At 31.5% G+C, this 13,163-nt stretch overlaps 1 protein-coding gene across 3 annotated transcripts; it reads left to right on the forward strand.

The window, feature by feature from the left end:
* The first annotated feature begins 66 nt into the window (after positions 1 to 66).
* Positions 67 to 12,652, forward strand: LOC124542922 (probable medium-chain specific acyl-CoA dehydrogenase, mitochondrial). 3 transcript variants are annotated; one of them, XM_047120862.1, is made up of 10 exons: positions 67 to 315; positions 2,772 to 2,865; positions 4,953 to 5,120; positions 5,516 to 5,616; positions 9,789 to 9,869; positions 10,665 to 10,795; positions 11,030 to 11,138; positions 11,264 to 11,404; positions 11,534 to 11,723; positions 12,053 to 12,652. In XM_047120862.1, exons 1-10 carry the CDS (start codon positions 298 to 300, stop codon positions 12,286 to 12,288), a joined length of 1,269 nt encoding a protein of 422 aa, XP_046976818.1. In that variant the 5' UTR covers positions 67 to 297; the 3' UTR covers positions 12,289 to 12,652. The 3 variants fall into 3 exon arrangements, with proteins under 3 accessions (XP_046976818.1, XP_046976816.1, XP_046976817.1); XM_047120860.1 differs by lacking the exon at positions 5,516 to 5,616 and adding an exon at positions 5,879 to 5,982 and having other exon boundaries at positions 68 to 315; XM_047120861.1 differs by lacking the exon at positions 5,516 to 5,616 and adding an exon at positions 7,831 to 7,931 and having other exon boundaries at positions 68 to 315.
* The last annotated feature ends 511 nt before the right edge of the window (positions 12,653 to 13,163 follow it).

The raw sequence follows: 13,163 nt of genomic DNA on the forward strand, positions 1-13,163 counted from the left end.
TCAGTTTCAAGCCACTTTTGTTGTACTAACATGAACGCACCTTATACAGTTAACTTATTAACAAATGTTATCTCTATCTTATCTGTGCATATTAAAAGACGAAGCACGAACGAATACGAACACTTCTTACACTGCTCAACACGTAGCAAGTGTTTGTTTTGCACTTGGAAGCATTTAATTTTCTTATGATTATTCAACGTGGATTGAGTAAGGTCGTTTTAAAATTATAAATTTATTAACGAATCTAAAGTCCAGAACAGGCGTCATCTTTTTACAAAAAGGGCTGAAATTCGAACTATGAATCCTCTAAGCCAAGTGAGTAAACTTTTCCATAGATATAATGTTATTATTATTTTCAACTACAAATAGCTTTAAGATTATCAAATTATCTTAATAATGGTTAAGATTTTAATATTCCGTCCAGATAACTAGCATTATTTATAATTAAAAAAAATATCTATTATAGACGAGTCCAAAGTTCAACGTACTGAGTACTGGCTGAAGTTCCGTTTATCCAAAGTACACTTTGCTTTTGCGTGTAGTTTTGTATTGTAATTTCTCATATTTTTTATGTAATTAGCGAATATACCCTATTATTACCAATTTAAATTAAACAAATCTAAAGCTCAATAATAATCAAATTTTGTCTTGCTGTTACACATACTTTTCTCTTCAAATGATGTTACATAAAAATTATGAGAATGTTTTTCTTATAAGAATATATTTGAATTGTATGTATTTTAACTATTTAAGTTTAATGCTTTATAAAAAAACATATTAATGGGTTTTGCTATGCAATACATATAAGGATCTATAAATATGCACTATGTAGTCATACTTTACCAAGTATTAGTTCAGTTATGCAGTGCAAAATGACATATAATATTACTACATGGTTAATAAACCATAATGGTTTATGTAAATAATGTTTAAATTTATCAAAAACTTAAATACTAAAGACTTACAGATGTCAATATCTATGCCAATGGTATTTTTTTTGCAGATTTGCTTTTGTTTATGGGGTGACTTGTTATACCTATATTGTATTGTTTATAAACCTTTGTCTTTTGGGGTTCAACCTTGGTTCAATTTGAATCAGTGGGTTGTCCATGAAAGTTTAGTTTTTTGGTTGACAGATATATAAAATACGAAAGTAACTCTGTTTTTAAACCATACATTAAATATTGATCTCAGATTGCATTACAACAATTTATCAATTTAAAATACCCATATCATATAAGTAAATAAATTGTAACTTGTTAAATATTATTACAGTTCATAAATATAATAATGATATGTACATGTTAATTTTATATTATGCTATAGCAAATATGTCGATGGGCTTGTCGAGAATTTGTCACTACTTATTAACAAAATATAAGTATTGTTAAGTTATATTTCAAAATAATCCTAATGGGCTACAGCAGAGTATTAATATGGCTTAAGTAAAAAGTGTTTGTATTTTTCAACATATCATATTTTTTTGTTTAAATTATGCAAAAACCTTACAATTTAAATGCTGTGCTTATCTTTAATTCTAATTTATGAGGTATAATTATTTTTTTAAGTGTCATTTATCATATGATATAAGTTCGTTTTTGTGTATAAAAGATTTTTGCCTGATACATTAGAGTATTTAGAATGGTTTATTATTATTCTGTAATAAAATACAAGGACTTTTTTGTTTTGCAGAGCTGACCATGTTCTTTATAATACATTCTAGAACCTTCATTGGTTGTACTAAACTTTAAAATACCTAGCGGTAGAAGTAACTGCTTGTTAAATTAAATTTTAAGTGAAAAATTTAGCTTAAAATAAAATTATCTCGTATACTTAGACTTCAAATTGAAATAAACTTATTTCATAGGTCTGGTTTTTAAGCTCATGATGGTTGAGGCAGTTATGGATAATCACTACATAGACTCCAAATACAAGTGAATAATTACGATAATGATGATGGCTCTAGTAAGCGTTCGTACAAAATTGAATGTTGAAAAGGATATCAATATAAAATATGTTGATTTTCTGTATATATATTAAATTGTGTGATTATGAAGTGTGTGATTACCATGTATCAAGTATTAATAATTTTTATATATGTGAAATTATTTTAGAAATACATAATTGAATGGTTGCGTAGAATGGTTCAGTGAACTCATATTTAATTATATTTTATAGAACTTTGTACCTATTAACAAAAGATATGCATAGATTGTAAAGTGTGAAGGTCTACTTTCAAAGTCATGAGTAATTAATGAAATAATATTTTAATGTGTTATCATAGTTAATTATATTATAAACGTAGAGGTAGAAAAATATAAATATTGTTTGATAAATTGTTTGTATATAATTTTTTGAGAGTTTTTAAGTAGCAATTTGCCTTTAATTTATATTATGTCTAGTAGCTTCTATTTCAGTACATAGTTACATAAAACTAAAGATAGATATAATTAAATAAATCTATATTTGAATTTCAAACTTTACAAGGGAGACTGTCCTTTTGATGTACTAAAAAAAAACAATTATTCATCTTTATTTCGATTGTGAAGCTGATAAATAATAATCACACTACGCAAAACCTGTACTGTTTTTTTGCTGCGGTTGGGTGTTAGTAAATATTACAATAATAAACTGGCTTTATAATCAACACATGGGATTAATATTATCTCTGGCACATCCTTTGACATCGCCTGCAAGAGTATCGTCGTATAAAAATAATAAATACTTTGTGACGTAGTAATCGCCAAAATTATTCGTTCATGTCTTTTCAGATTGTACGCGCCACGCGCCCGATTTATCGTAAGTTGTCGACCACGCCTGTGGCGTCATCAGCGAAACCTATTCCTACCACTGGCATCTGCTTTGGTAAGTTACTGTATTTACAAATACGTTTTCCTCTTAAAGAATATAATAACATCTTAATATGGCTATAATTGGTATTTAATTGTTCCTATTCATCCTTGCTAAGACAATGTATCACATATTATGTAATTGTTTATCAAATGTTACTGTTTATCGAACATAAATTTAGGTTTAATTCTTAAATTGTTTACTTCGGATATTAAATATCTTTAACTAGCTATCTAATCGACTTCGTAAAATGATTAAATTTTATAAACGCGAATGGTAGATTGATAATATAGATACTCAATCCATCACTAAGGGACATCTACATCTAATAATTACGTGAGGCGATTAGGGGGGAGTGGGTCGAGGCAAACCTCACCTAATCTTACGTGTAGGAGAGGGGGCTCGCGACAAATATTACGTAATTTTTTTTGATTGGTGAATTCACTGATAATGATACGGCTATAATGGTCCAGAATTTTTGAGATCAAAAAAGGAACTCCATGAGCTGTATTATTTGATGAACTTTAGTATTTCACAATTTAATATATTATTGTGAAATTTTGTGATGTGATTCTAAACTACATTATTTGTCTTAAAAAGTAGTCTTAATAACATAGAATTAAGGATTTTTTTATGTAAATATAACGCCATCAAGTGCAGGATAGATATTCAATTCATAGGATTAGATATTCAAAAATAAATGATTTATTGTATTATGTAAAAATGATTCGCAAAAATAGTAAAATTCCGTAAATTTCCTACTGCTCCAAGGACTCCTCTTCTTTTAATAAGTTCTGGAGGTTAGTAGATAGTGACCATATATTTATACACATAGTAGAATTTTATGCAGACGGTAAAGAAAGTAGGAGTAATGAATGTTTTCCCTCACCGCTAAGCCTCAGATACGTGCACGCATTAGCACGCGTCACCTATAACATACACAAAAATGGCTCACTGTGCAATAGTTTATATAGCCAGCACTACCAACTTTCTATTTATCTATAATATCCCTTAAAACACATATTTTATTAGCCATTTTTGATGAAGCAAAATCGAATTCCAAAATCATTCTGGTGTATATAATTATTTACATTTCGAAACGACTTCAAATTATATAACATCATTCTAACAACGAACTCTTCTAAAAATGAAAAATAAAAATAACAAATAACGAAATCGACTTATTTATTAAATTAAGATTTTATCTCTTTATATATTTACTAAGGAAGTTCATTCTAAACAGTGTTCTAGATATTTAAAGTTAAAAAAAAAAAATCGATATTTATAATATTCACAATGACAAATTGAATTTGTTAAACTTTACCTTATTGTATTTAGGTTATGTAAAACATGTGATACATTAATAACTTAACTGTCGATCGAGGCATTCGTGTGTAAATTATGGTTATTGACAAAAAGAAAAAAAAATAATCAAAGATCAAATAAACACAAACTGCTTCGCGCGGTACAATCAGTTTTAAAGCCTAAAAGCCGTAACTTGATAAATACCCTTACCCAAGACTTAGGATGTTAAGTGCAAACAGAATTGCTTAAATTCTTTGTAAAAACAAGAATCAAACAAACTCTTAAGTAAATATACCAATATAATGAATCTGACCCTGTGATACAATTGATTAAATAGTTTACATTTTCAAGAACCTTTTCTAGGCCATTATAACTATAAACCTAAAAACGTTAATAAGATGCTATTAAAGATCAATTAGCGATACGTTTTATGCTACTTATAATAATTTAGTAAATTTCTTGGTCAATTTTTCTTACTTTGCTACTTTATAAAACGTAAACGGTATAATGGATGGCTTAGGGCTCCAAAAATAGGCAGTTTAGATCTAAAGTCTCCTGTCTTACGTACTACATACCCTATATTGTATCGTACACATATCGTTCGAGTCGGTCCTCGATCCAACTGTAATTACGCGAAATTTGAAAAAAAATATCATCCACTATTTGTATCTTGCATAGCATACCAGGGCGCTTGCCACCCAGTCCTCTCTGTTTTATATGCAGACACTTAGTAGTCATATTGTAAGTTCATATATATTTTTACATACTGATTTCTCATTATTGAACCGATATTTCAGAGCTAAACGATGAACAAAAAGCCCTTCAAGAACTGGCTCGCAAATTCACCAGGGAGGAGATCGTGCCGGTTGCCGCTCAGTACGACAAAACCGGCGAGTACCCGTGGCCCATCATAAAGAAGGCCTGGGAAATCGGTCTGATGAACGGACACGTTCCCGAGCACTGCGGTAAACTTATTTAAATAATAATGCCTTAATCTCTAAGTTCGTTACGAAACCACTCTAATAACTCTTTGCATCCTGAAGTAAATTTGTTTTGTGTTAAAATTATTAATGTCATTAGGACATGATATAGTAGTTACGTAGAGTCGCTGTTACGTAATTTTTTTGCAGTAGAAGGATCAACAGTTGCAGCAACCTTTAGTTGTAGTTATTTGTAGTATTTAAAACTATATAACAATTACATTTAAAACCTCTGAAGTATATTTTATATGATTTAAAGTGCAAATACTGAAGTTAGAAATTAGCCTTTTTATTTCTTCGTAGAGGGTTAGAATGATTAAACTTAGAACTTAGACTTGGTTGAGCAAAAGTGCTTCCGAATACTAACTGTGATTTCGCAGGAGGAATGGGTTTAGGAGTAATGGAGAGTTGTTTAATCTGTGAAGAGACAGCTTTTGGCTGTTCCGGCATTATGGCAGCGATGTATATCACTGACGTCGGAGTGAGCATTACGGCTTTGTATGATAGTCTTGATAGAGTTCTGGAACGCATGCGGTTTTTTTTAATTTAAGGATTTCTTTTCACCATCATTAATGTATAATAAATTTTAAAACGCGACTCAATTTTCGGTTTGATTACGGAAGTACGATACGGATCGTTAGTCCCCCATTCGGTAATGGTTTACCGTATCATAAAACAAATATAAAATAATTCTAAATGAATAAAGTGTAACTTGAAAATTAGAAGAAAAGGATAATTTTCAGGGGGCATGGGAAACTTTGGAGTTTTGGAGGAGTGCATTATTGGTGAAGAATTTTCCTTTGGATGTACTGGTATTGGGACAGCCATTGGCGGCACTGGCCTAGGAGTAAGTCTGTAAAACGGCTACTTAATTATACAAAAAAAAAAAAAAACTTTTTAACAGTACGGCTTAAGGTTTTTTGTTTAATCTGTTGTATAATAATTTTAATGCTGAATAAATAAATTCGTTAGTGATTTATATTAAATGCGGGTAACATGCAACAGTTGACATTCATATCTTACGCACACACACGCAGTTTTATAATCTGTCGCACCCACGCAATGTTAAGGCATTATGAAGTTGTCCTTTTTAAAAATCATCATCAAAATCATCAACCTCAATTTAATTGACAAAAAGTCGCGTTCAAATTAATATTCATGTTTGAACAGCTATCTGTTGTGTCGTGGATGTTACAGCTAATTACAATACGTCTATTTACGATAGCATCTATTTATTGTTATGTAGTATATCAGTACTTATATGTATGTATTAACTCATTTTTTACTTGTGTCATATACGTAATAATATTTATGAGATACATATTTTGAATTCAATAATGTTAATTTAGTATGCTTTGTCTCGTTGGCGCTGTGACGTAAATGTATGAGATACGGCCATTACAGCATATTATGTTTGTCTAATATATTTATCGACTCGTTAAAAAAAAAACTTAATTATGTATCGCCCGTTCCGCCCCTTGATCATGTATGACTAGCGTCATCTCGGCCATGAAATAATTCTATTCCCAAAGAAACTCTTCAGAAATGTAGAGACTTACACATATATATTTGTTTTCAATTCACACGCATTATAAAATATAATTAAATAGAAATAGGATTATAGCATTGTTTTTACTTTTAATTTGACACTAGCTATAATTTACTGCGACTGAAAAACTTAAATATTTTGCTGTTAATGGTTTTACAAAATGATTTATAATAGGTATTAGGGGTACTGCTTTATGGGAACGTTTTTGGCACATATTTTAACATTACAAATTTACTGTAAGGTTGTAAGTGTGTTTTGTTATTCACGAGTGTTTATTATATATTTATTTATTAATATGGAGCAACGTGTAATTACTACTGTCCGACTGAACAATCGCATTTGGCCAAAAAAAATTTTTTTATTTTTTTTCATAATCCAAACAGCCAGCCTTAAACTATATTTTTTATGGCTATTATATCTTTGTCTGCTGCCACAAATCGACCTTCAGCCGGACACTAGTTCTTGTATATGGAAAAATCATAGATTTGGTCTTTAATAGAAATTTAACAAAATATCCGAGGTGTTTGGGAAGAAGGGTTTTTTTCAACCGTTGTTATAATTTGGTCAGATCGTTCATCATGATATGGAAAAGCTATGCTCGAATCATAGACACGCGAAGATAACTGACATCGCTAGAAGGGTTGCCATCCAGGGGAAGAAAAGGGGAAATCACGGAATAGTTAGACTGACTTCATAAAAATGGCACATTACCAAATGGATCTTGAATTATATATTTATTGTTGTCAACCAAAAACTATTGATACTATTTTAGTTATCGTTGCAGTCATGGACAATATTATTGTATAGAGTCAGCATTTATTTTTTCAGTTACAATTATTAATATTATTATTCGTTTCAAGGTTTTTCATAAATTATATTAGTAGAGTATCAGATTAGCTCAAAATACATTTCATATTATACTGACTCGGATATTTGATATACATCAACCTAAAAAAGAGCATTTCGGAAGGTTGCGATACGAAAGCTTACCAATACAGAAAGGAAAAGCTTTGTATGAAGTGCCATAAATCAATTCATTATAAAAATTGATTGGTACTCATTAATTGTGTACGTGCGTTTTGCATTTGTAAGCGCTTTTGTCAATCACCTGTAACTGTATATCGGCACGTCTCATCAATTTCACAGGTGGTTTGAATATGGGGATCTTTGACGGGTGTATGGTAGCAGAAGAGCTGGCCTACGGCTGTACTGGTATCATGACAGCAATGGAAGCTAGTGGTCTAGGCGTGAGTCGTTTGTTGTTAAACGTTACGCGTTCTGTCAATATAGTTTTCCCCTTAGATGTGAAATAAACAACTAAATTAGTTATCTTTAGAGATAATGCCTTTTAAAATACCTTACTGCATATACCGCTTAGCAGAACTGTTGCAGTGTGCTGTGCTAATGTGTGGTGTGTCCAATGTTCGCATTTTTCATTCTTTACATTTCCGTTTTCGATTATTTTTCGATTGTTTTTTAAAACAACTCTAATACTTACTTATTTCGTTTCAATGTAACTCGGAGCGGCTTTAAGCAATCGAAATACGATCGATTTTCCTTTGGGCGCTGTTAATGTTTTATCAAAAGCGAGTTTAATGAATGCTTCCTTTATCATGTTTTACACAATTTAATTTAAATGTTTTAATTATTCTTATTACTTCTAATGTTAACTTAATTTTATAAGTTTATTAAAACAATTTAAATTAAAATAATCAATTCGAATTGTAATCGCTGTTTAACTAACTATATTAAAATTATATTGGATGTAGATTCATTCAATCGAATATCTCTAAACGTTTTTATTTTTAGATAATTTTGAAGAAAACTGTGTCCAATATTTTCATAATTCCATCTTAATTATTATTTTTACTAACAAAAAAAAATCCAAATCGCTTCTCATAATAAAGGCTATCCTTAAGCAGCAGAGTTATACACTCAAGTTCATAGAAAAAAAAGTCATAGCACTGGTCATCGGGTTTAATCGTGGGATTTGTAATCGAATTTGCTGAATATAAAACTGTTTACCCACCGCATCGATTGCAACAGGTAATTTTTCTAAACTAATAATTTTCCGTAAACAGACGTCATGATAGCGCAAAGAACTGGATTGATATGCAAATTAGATACGAAGCGAAGTAGGTCATGGGCGCGAATTATACTGATATGAAAATTACCTCGCGTTTATTTCCCTGTAATTACACGTTTTCAATTACAATTTTCGATTACGCTCCATGACAAGGGCTATATAACCGGTGATGATTTTTATATCATTAATTATAGTACGACACAAATTAGATGTAGCATCGGCAAAATTTGGTAAACCGATTACTGGATTTACACAACCAATAGAAATAGCTCCCTATTCGACGCTATTCGTTGCTATGGATTCTCGCTTCAGTTGAACCCGAGAAAGCAAATCGACGTGTCAAATTAACGAATATATTAGGTCATATGATATAAAACGTTGTAACGTTTGTGTAAAGATCATATTCAAGGAATAAATATTGATGATGGCGTACTTAATTCGGATGTGATCGGTGTTACGAATTTTGCCGATGCTACATCTAAGTTGTGTCGTATTATACGTTATTTAACCAGCGAGGGCAATTCTGACATTATTTCCTGTAGTACTATTTTATAAGACCAAGAAAGTTAATTCGAGATTGATTATAATAATCTAAACTAAAGGAAACTCATCAAAAAAACGTTTTTAGTAAAAGTATATTTTCAATATTTAACAAGTGAAATACGAAGTGAGTTCTTATAATATAGCACTACAGGAAAGATCAAAATAGTCAATCGTAACAATACATTTATTAACTTGAATAATATGATATAATATGCACAAATATCAGGCACCACACACGGACACGTTTCAAATAAATAACGGGATTTGTCATTTGAAATGCACACACATACTATCACTCTGTGCAATAAACACAAATTTGGCTACTATTTACGCACAATTTCTTTGATATTATTTATATTACATACAAACATATTTAATAAAATTACACAAGTCACATTAATGGTACATAGCAAGCATCTATCATTTATAGTGAAAATATAAGTACAAAATTAAATTTTATCATGCAATATTTCAGCAAACGCCCGTTATATTGGCCGGGAATAAGGAGCAGCAGAAGAAATATCTCGGTAGATTGATCGAGGAACCACTGGTTGCTGTGAGTTTGACTTCATTTAGATTATATTTTAACACTTTTATACTTAAAACAGGAGGTTATTTGAATTAGTTTCGTTCTAAAACAAATCACTTCAAATTTCAATACATTATAAATATAAACAGGTATAAGTAATATAAATAATTAACTAAGTGTTAGGCAATGTGCTTCGAAGAGACTAGTCTAATTGGAAAAGATACATCATTCTATCCTCAAATAAATATATAGAGCAAATAAATATATAAAAACTTCTGATTATTTATCTTAAGATTAATACATGAATAATTTGCTTTTTGATTGTTTGGTGTCGTAGAAAGTGACTAAAGAGCAAACCAGTCTAATATGAACAGAAAATCCAGCATTTGTGCTCAAATAATATCATTGACATAGTGTCGACGTTAGCCTGATGGGCGGTTATATAATGTAGTCATATATAAGCAGTGTGTTGTCATATATAGGTCAGGTATTTAAACTGGAGCACTTGGGCAGTCTATGTCAACCCGTCACTTAAATACACGTCGTTAATTGGAAAAGGTTATGTGAAAGATGACTCAATCACAATTTTGGTAATTCGTAGTTTGAATAGTTATTAATATCGTAGTTACAGATGTTCGATTTGAGTCATTTCTAGTCGTATGTAATCTATTATTTATTTGTACTTTAGTACCACATTAGCCTTCATCGTATTATTATTAAAACTGATGTTTAATTATTTAATAAATGTCGCTTTGAATATATAGTTCAGTGTCGCATAGTATTTTCTAAGTACAATTATTCATGTGAAATGTCCCTCTCCAGGCATACGGTGTCACCGAACCCGGTGCTGGGTCGGACGTAGCTGGTATTAAGACGAGGGCTGAAAAGAAGGGCGACGAATGGATCCTCAACGGACAGAAGATGTGGATCACCAACGGTGGTGTTGCCAACTGGTGAGTAGACGAAGCTATCATATCGCTTAAAGCAAAGTCATCCTTCATAAATTGCGATGATTTATTAGTAATAATACTAAAAATTGATATAATTTTTGTTGTTGCTGTTGGTTTCATGGTTTTGGATTTTAAAAGCAATCCAGCTCATACTTAAAAACTACGAATATATTTAAATTATATACAGTTACATTAAGAACATAAGAGGTATTATAATTTTTAATTTCGTTCGTGAAGGTACTTCGTACTGGCGAGGACGAATCCGGACCCCAAGTGCCCGGCCAGCAAAGCCTTCACCGGGTTCATCGTGGAGAGAGAGTGGGCGGGCGTGACCCCTGGTCGTAAGGTAAATCGAGAAATATCAGTGCAATAATTTATAAATAAATGTTGTTAAATGTAGTAATCATTTTAAGAAAAGAATGTTTGAAATTTGATGAGTTAATTGTTATTTTTTTTTTTTTTTTTTTCTAGGAATTGAACATGGGACAACGCGCCTCTGACACACGTGGAATTACATTCGAAGATGTACGCATTCCCAAAGAGAATGTGCTGATCGGAGAAGGCGCTGGATTCAAGATAGCCATGGGCGCTTTCGACAAGACCCGTCCCCCTGTAAATTTACATATATATTTTAAATACAATTGCAACTTAAAAAATGTCTTAAATGACAGCATATTTGTTGAGATATTATTCTAATTATCTTGATATTATTATAAGAAATTTTAATTCCCTTTTTTACAGGTGGCGGCTGGTGCCACAGGTCTCGCTCAGCGGGCGTTGTACGAAGCTACTAAATATTCACTGGAGCGTAAAACATTCGGCGTTCCCATCGCCCACCACCAAGCCGTAGCGTTCATGTTGGCAGACATGGCCGTCGGTGTAGAAACAGCACGTCTCGCCTGGCAGAAGGCTGCCTGGATGGTCGATCACGGTATTGTAACAAGCATTCTTTACTTCGCCTACTTATAGAGTCACTGTAATATATTTAACTTTATCATATCTGTTTAAAGCGTTGTTACTACGGGATTTTTTAAAAAAAATGACCGACTTTAACTGCTTAATTTCTGACACCAATCCTTCTTAAGAGTGCTTTTATACCAGTTTCTGTCTTCTTACTTAATTATATTAATAGATCGTATTACAAAAATATACTTAACTCAAGCAAGAAAACCACTGGAAGATATGTAATTTCCAATTTCACAAATACTTTCTTCTGTGTGATTGAATATAATATTTAATTAAACCATGTTCAATTCACAGGCCAGAAGAACACCGTGATGGCGTCTGTAGCTAAATGCTACGCTTCCGAAATCGCTAACAAAGCCGCCTCAGATGCCGTACAAGTATTCGGTGGTAACGGTTTCAATAGCGACTATCCCGTGGAGAAACTCATGCGTGACGCGAAAATTTACCAGATCTACGAGGGAACATCGCAAATTCAAAGACTCATCATTTCCCGAGAAATCCTCACAGAAGCTAAGCAGAGCAACGCTTAAATCGTCACATTTACATTTTTGAGAGTTTGTTTGATGAAAGGCTGACTGACTATCGTAATACTGATTCGATACCTTATACCATATGTTTTAATTGTTTTGAGAGCTTTTTTAAACCATTAAGAAAAAGTGCCTTAACAGTTGAGATACAATTTTATATCCTTTACAATAAATGATTAAAGCAGTTAAATGTTACATGTGTTTGGTATTTTTTCTATAGTCTGTGGTCCTGTGGTTTTTGTATGTTAGAAGTTGTACCTATACCTTAAGATTCTTTACTGCATAAATAATACGACACATGTTCTCATTGCAATTTATTTGAAAAATCTGTTTCTAATTATGATTCAATTATAATTTTTTACACAAATCTGTAGTGTTTTATTTTATTTTTCTTTGCTTATTCATTGCCTGTTCATTGTTAATTGATGATAACATCCTCACAACAACTATAATATAGAGTTATTAAAACCTATTACCGCATATTATAATCTTCGAAGTCATAAAAAGTAATTACTTAAATTGACGTACTGAATTTAAAGTTCTAGTAAAGGTATTTATACAATATGATTTGAGAGAAAACAAACGCACGCCAGCGCGAATTATATTTAGTTTTCCTCACCAAAGCCGGATACGGAAACAAATTACTTTGATTTTGAACATTATTTTAAAACACGCAATGCAATTTTTACAAATTCAAAGCTACAGGTCTGAGGTAGTATAACTTTCCTGCATCACAATTGAAATAATATCGTCGACGTAACATTCATTTTACTAATGCCAAATCCGAAAAGGGTATCGATTTAGTGTGTTAACAATATCGTGGCTATGAATCTGATGAACCTTTTTATAATTTTACAAGAGATAGAGCTGTTAATATT

This window comes from Vanessa cardui, chromosome Z, assembly GCF_905220365.1.
Source record: "Vanessa cardui chromosome Z, ilVanCard2.1, whole genome shotgun sequence".
In the NCBI taxonomy this organism is placed as follows: domain Eukaryota; kingdom Metazoa; phylum Arthropoda; class Insecta; order Lepidoptera; family Nymphalidae; genus Vanessa; species Vanessa cardui.